This window comes from Zalophus californianus, chromosome 12 (genome assembly GCF_009762305.2).
Source record: "Zalophus californianus isolate mZalCal1 chromosome 12, mZalCal1.pri.v2, whole genome shotgun sequence".
NCBI classification, from domain to species: domain Eukaryota; kingdom Metazoa; phylum Chordata; class Mammalia; order Carnivora; family Otariidae; genus Zalophus; species Zalophus californianus.
Window position 1 is genome coordinate 59528569 of NC_045606.1, and position 6689 is coordinate 59535257.

A 6689-nucleotide genomic window follows, 5' to 3' on the forward strand; every position below is an offset into this window, starting at 1 on the left:
TTATTTCCAAGGCTTAGAAGCAGATTGCAGAGGGGTTAAGCACGAATTCCAGGTAATCCAGTGTCTGTTTTAATGGTTTCTTGATAGAGAGTAGCTGCCCACATTGGTGTACTTCTGGTGAAAACCAGGTCTTTGCAAATTAGTGAAGCTGCTCTGATCACGTGCCAGTTATTACCCAGTAATAATCTTAACAGGTTGGGCTGAGGGTCCGACTACATTCCAGACTGCTTCAATGCTGCTTTATTTTATGTTATTTTTAAGATTTTTAAAATTTATTTATTTGAGAGAGTGAGTGAGCAAGAGAGAGCACACGAGCAGAGAGAGAGGGAGAAGCCGACTCCCCCCACTGAGCAGGGAGCCCGACGCGGGGCTCAATCCCAGGACCCCGGAATCATGACCTGAGCCGAAGGCAGACGCTTAACCGACTGAGCCACCCCAGCGTCCCTCAATGGCGCTTTAAATGAACCATCCTACCTCATATGGAGTTTATTCTTTCTCACTTTAGAAATCTTATCTTTTCATACACTTTGGTAATGGCAAAAATGACCTCCAGTTCAAGATAGCTCCTGATTATTGACCATTGGAGTCAAAAGTCCTGATTCCTTGCTGATGCTGAGACCCAGTCATCTTGCTGTCACTGGTATTTTAACAGTGTTTTCTTATCATGGCTTACCATCTGCTTTTAGAGTCATCCCGTTGTTTCTCTGGGCATAAACTCTCCTAACTATTTCTGAAAAATAAAGTCTGCACTCTCTGGTAGAAATGGCAATTAAAAACCACTGCAAGAGGACAGACAGACTTGAAGCTCATGTTTCATTGTCGTCAATGGAAACTGCTGTAGAAACCACAGCATATCATTACGAAAGTGTATAGGCTACTTGGAAACTCCAACAATAAAACATCTCCATTAGTAAGTGGGTTTATTGACATAACTGAACATAACAATGTATAACATTCATTCATTTCCCACCGAAAGACTTTCCAGTCGAACTCATTTTACATAGATTTTACTGTTTTTCCGTAAAGTATTTTCAGTGATGTTCTGCAGATGAAAGGGTAGGTGCTAGGAAGCATCAGAGGTCTTTTCCAGACTTTCAGTGGGGCTCAAGATTACACTGCTGTGCAAATGGACCAGCTAAAAGATGCCATTGCTCTACAAATGAACAAAACTAGGAGCACGAGAGAGGCAAGTAAATAGCCCAAAGGTTTCAAATAAGAGCAAGCAACGACCCCCTCTCCCACGTACTCATATGCTTGGGATCTGACATGGACCCTGGCAGCAAACTAAGAATGACAGCCTATTTCCTGTGGTTTATTAAGTTTTGGCCCCATAGATAAGACTGCCAGAGAAGCAGCTGTACTTTAAGTGGTCTGGCCATTTATTCATCTGAACATAAACACAGATCCGTTCGTTTAGAGCCCTGGGTCTCTGCTCAGCTGTTGGGACAAGGGCAGGCTTGGCTCAATGGAGGCCAAACGTAAAATGAAGGACCCCCCAGACTATGATAGATTCCCTGAGTCATCAGGACCCTCAGGGGCTTAAGGCCCTAAACAGGAGATTCACTGTTAGCCTTAGCACCATCGTAGTAGCCTCTGTGGCACCCCACTGCCAATAACTCCACAACCATGGTGAACATCACCGTGCACCCCTGCCCTGTGACTGCTTTTCTAGACCACACACAAAATCATTAATGTAAACCAAAGCACTACATTTAGTCATAAACATGTACTTCATAAATATCAGGGAACGAAAGTGTCCCAAACAGTTGAAAACAACAGAGCAAATAAAGGAGCTAATCCTAAATTTAAAACAAAAACATTTAAAAGAAATACTGCAATTATTAACTAAAAGATAAGATTTAATAACATGGTAAAACACGGGGTAGTGGAGATTAACTTGCAAAATAAATCATTATTTCACAGTGAGGTTTAAGTACTCCTAACAATCTTCTGGTTTTAGTAGAAACAGACAATCACTGATGTACCCTTTTTCACATTTTTTTCCAATAATTTCTTCCCCCCTCTTTCCTATAGAGTAAGACATTAAGGTGATTGAAACTTACGCTGTCAATTGACTGTCACCTTTTGCTTCCCTCCTATTAGGGAACTGCCTTTATCACTTAACGGTGCAACTCAAGAGAAGCAGGGCACAGTCTACTGTGCATGACTGATAAAAACATGAGAAGTACCACATCATATTTATTCCAATCTGGACACAGTGTCAGAGATGCGGTTAAGTGAACTGGAAGGCTGCAGTTCCCTATGCCGTCATCGGTTATGCACACCTTACATTCTTTTACCAAGTCTGGCACTGACATTTCCTTTTCCATATATAGGTTTAGAAAAAATAAAATTAAAAAGCCACAGGAGCAACCCTGACAGAGAAGTCTTGCATGCAGCCTTCTCCTGAGAAAGTAGGTAATCTTAGTTAACCCCAAGGTCAGCCAATGTTCTTGCGGTGTTAACGTTAAAAAGAAAATACTAGTTGAACGGCTCAGCTCAACTAAAACAGTCCTTGAGTTTATTGTCAGTTTGTTAAATGTCCGAGCTCTTCACATTGTTCAAAAAAAAAAAAAATAGCCTCTCTAATTATTTAAACTTTAAATTATCCTGAATGTTCTATTAACCAATATGAAAGAGTTCCTTGGCGGGTGTGTTAAACTTTACCACCTGCTTACAGCATCTCCCTTCTTGGCAGAGACCACCAGCCCAGTGCAGTCCAGGTGCCAAGGCTCCTTTGTAATACTAAGTTCCTTTTCCCTTAAATAGGACAAAACTCCTCTGTTTCCCACTGAACAAACAAAAAGCATTCTGGCCATTCCGGGGGCAAAAGCGCCCTTTTCTACCCCAAAGGGGGCCAGGCTCTTGCGTTGCAACACCACAAAAGCCATATCCATAGCTGTGCCAAGGTCTCCATGTAAAAGAAGGCTTTCCACCTCTGGACTCTACCATCCGTTTGTCCCCTACTCTTGGCCTTGACCACCAAGTACCACCCATTCACATCATGAGTGGGTACTGGGAATTGGGGGGGGGGCGGGGGTGCCGAACTGGCTTCCCCTTTGGCTTCTCTGGCAAGTTCACAAAAGGGGGAAAGGAGAAGCTCTGATAAAGTGAGATCTTCCCCTGAGATCTTCCCCTGAGGGGCTCCACAGAAAGTGGCCGGCTCCTCAAGGCCAATGAGATGGTCTCCACACCCCTGGAGGCCCTGGATCTAGTCAGCAAACCGCTGCAGAAGATGGTCCTCCCGCCTCAAGCTGCCACCTGTACCGCCGCCCCCGCTGTCCATGAAGCGGTCGCAGGGGAACTCGATGAGGTCCGCCTCGCTGAGAGCACACACAGTGGTGCGCGGCCGGTGTGACTGGAAGCCCGAGAAGTCCGCAGACACGCCCGTGCCCATGGAGCGCAGGGGACGTCGGGTGGAATACATGTGTCGAACATGCACAGGGGCCCCACCCTTCCGCCTAGCCCGCAGCTTCCTCCGCAACCAGCGGGACGCCCAGGCCGCCAGCGCCAGGAACACCAGCAGCGCGTTGACGGCCAGCAAGACCAAGGTCAGCAGCTGGTAATCGACGCTGCTCCGGCTCCCAGGCTCCGGGAGGGTGACCAGCCCGGCGCAGTGGTCACGGGGAGCCACCGGGCAGACGCGGCCCCCGAGGACGCCCTCCACGCACACCAGGTAGGGGGTGTCTCCGCGCAGCTCGCGCAGCGTGGCCGAGTCGCTGCGCTCCGGTAGGTAGACGAAGCGGTGGAACTTGGGCTGCTGGCCAAAGCGGTCGAAGAGCAGGCGGAAGCGCGCGCCGCCCAGCGGTGGGGGGCTTCGGTACTGGCGCACCGCCCAGCGCACCGAGGCGCTGTCGGCGTCCACCGCCTCCACCGTCAGGTTGCACAGGATGAACTTGTTGAAGTCGCAAGGGTCGGACACCAGCGGCGGCAGGCCGACCCCGCCGTCTGGCTGGGCGGCGCTTTCCTGCTGCTGCGCGGCCGGGCGCTGCTTCGCCGCCGCGCGCTGCCAGGGGTCGCCAGCGGGCGGCGGCGCAGAGGCGGGCGCGGCCGTCGGGGTGGGCTCCGCGTGGGCGGCGTCTGCCGGAGTCTGAGGTCCCGGCTCGGGCTTCTGGAGCAGGTCCAGTGGGTGTGGCGCCGGGCCCTCGGCAGCAGCGGCGGAGGGGTCCGGCTGCTGGAGGCCCGGGCCCCGTCGGCTCAGCCTCAGAGCGCTGCGGTTGCCCAAGAGCTCCCTGGCGGCCGCATCCCAAGCCACCCCGGGCAGAAATCGCTCGCGCTGCTGCGGCTGTGACTGCGGCTGCGGTGGCAGCTCCTCCGAGAGGCCGCCTGCAGGGGGTGCCACCTCCTCCCCTCTGGCTGTGGGCAAAGGCCTCCCCTGACCTTCGGCGGTCGGGGAACCTGAGGCCGAGGGGTCTGCACAAGCCCCGTTCTGCAGCTGCTGGTCATCCAGGTAATCCAGGTACTTGCCCCTCAAGGCCGGGGGGTGGCGACACTGCACGAAGACCGTGAGAAGACGGCCTTGCGAGTGCCAGTCGCCCATCCAGCGCTTCAGGCCCCGCAGACGGCAGTCGCAGGTCCAGCCATTGCCGTCTAGGTCCAGCCGGTAGAGGGCCGGGCTGGCGGCGAAGATGTCCCCGGAGAGGGCGCTGAGCGCGTTGTCGCGGAGGCTGAGCTCGCGCAGCCGGCCCAGGTGGCCAAAGACAGTGGGGTGCAGAGCGGACAGCGCGTTCCCGCTAAGGTCCAGCGCCTCCAGGCTGTGCAGAGGCTCCAGCAGCGCCACGGGCAGCTGGCTCAGCCGATTCCCCTCCAGGCGCAGCTCGCGCAGGGCCTCCAACCCCCAAAAGGCCTCCGGCGCGAGGTGAGTGAGCTGGTTGCCCCTGAGTGAGAGGAGGCCAAGACGCGGCAGGTGCTGGAAGACGCGCGGCCCGAGGTGCTGGAGGCTGTTGGCCGAGAGGATGAGGGTGGAGAGGGAGCGCAGCGGGGCGAAGGTGGCCGCGTGGCGTAGGGAGGGCTGCAGCTCGTTGGCAGAGAGGTTAAGGAAGCGCAATTTGCCCAACTGGGCAAAGGCGTTCTTGCCCAGAAAGCGGATCCGGTTGGACTCCAGATGTAGGTAGAGCAAGTTGCCCAAGGGGGCGAAGACCGCGTCCGGCAGCGCCCCCAGGGCGTTCCCGTCCAGCCGCAGCTTGACCAGACTCTCCAGGCCCTCGAAGGAGCCGCGGCTCAGGCGGCCGATCTCGTTCCCGTTGGCGTAGAGGATGCGCAGCTTGCGCAGCGGGGCCAGCGTGCCCGGGACGAGCGCCTGCAGGAGATTGTTCCCCAGGTAGAGCTCCTCCAGCCGGGAGAGCTTCTCAAAGGTCTTGGGGTGCAGAGAGCGGATCTGGTTGTACTGCAGGTCCAGCCGTCTGAGCTGCCCCAGACGGTGGAAGTCGAAGGCCGTGATGTTGGTTATGAAGTTGCCGCCGAGGCTGTAGGTGAGCACGTCCTGGGGGCTCGGTAGCGAGCTGGTCTTGGGCACGGCGCGGAGCCCCCTGTTGGTGCACAGGAGGTGCTGGGGGTGCTGGCAGTCGCAGCGCTCCGGGCACACGGGCTGGGCCCGCGGCGGGAGCGCTAGGCAGCCGCACACCACGAGCAGGAAGCGCAGCGCGCGGGCAGCCTCCATCGCCGCCTGCCCTGCGTGCTGCGGCCGGATCGTCCTCTTGGCCCGCCTGCTCTGTGTCTCCTCTGCATTCCCCTTGGCCTGGCCAGAGTCGCTCAATGGCCTCTTTCGGACTCCGCAGCGCGGCCCAGCCCCTCCTCCGCCCTTTGTCCGGTGGCTGGCCCGGGTCTCTGCAGGCGGCCTTCGCCCCGCCAAGTCAGGCGGCTCAGGGCGCTCCGGGAGCTCCGGGTGCTACTTGTTGCATTTCTGCACAAAACTGTTTCTCCGGGTGTGCGTCGGGGGGCGGAGGGAGGGAGCCAGACCTGAGCTTTTTGTTTGCAGCTTGAGTCCGGAGAGCTGGATTCCCTGGCACGGATTCTCCCCGCCAAGCGGATTCCCCAGCTGCAGGCGGGAGCCCTTCCAAGAGCTCCTCGGGGCGCGGCTTGGCTGCTGCGCCCCGGCGGCTCGGCCCCCGCAGCCCGCGCCTCCTGGCTCTCGGTCCGCGACCAGGAGCGCGGCCTCAGTGGAACAGCTGGGGGAGGAGCCGGGGGTGCGCAGGCTGCGTCCGGAAGGGACCCAAGTCTGCGAGTGGCGGGCAAACCAGGCGGAAATTCGTTCTTCCCACACTCTGCCCCCCGGGGATGCAGGCGGAGAAAGAGGAGACGGCGGAGGGAGGACAGACCCTGACAGGGGGAGGAGGAAACGCTAAGTGGCTCCGCGTCTGGTCAGCCCGAGCCCTGGACGCCGAGTGAGAAAAGTAGGGATTAAAAACAGCTGTACGGGTCGGCCCTCGACGCAGAGCTGGGGGCGGGGGTGGATTACCGGGCTAGCAAACGGAATTTGCAGACAGAGACCTTTTTATTTTAGATGAGTACACCAGTCATTTCGGCGCATTGGGAGCGCGGCTCCTCTTCTTCGTTTTCAAGTCACTTGCGCTTCCAAGTGTCACCCCGCGGGCAGTGCACGCAGCACGGAGGGTGCAAACATCCTGTAAGAACTTTAGGGCTGCCCAAGGTTGTCTCCAAAGAGCTGTCGGTGGACTACCGTCAGAAGA

At 56.3% G+C, this 6689-nt stretch overlaps 1 protein-coding gene across 1 annotated transcript; it reads right to left on the reverse strand.

Annotated features, from left to right (window-relative positions):
- Positions 1–754: 754 nt before the first annotated feature.
- TRIL (TLR4 interactor with leucine rich repeats) lies at positions 755–6091 on the reverse strand. Its single transcript, XM_027573888.2, has one exon. It carries the CDS (start codon positions 5657–5659, stop codon positions 3212–3214), a length of 2448 nt encoding a protein of 815 aa, XP_027429689.1. The 5' UTR covers positions 5660–6091; the 3' UTR covers positions 755–3211.
- Positions 6092–6689: the final 598 nt, after the last annotated feature.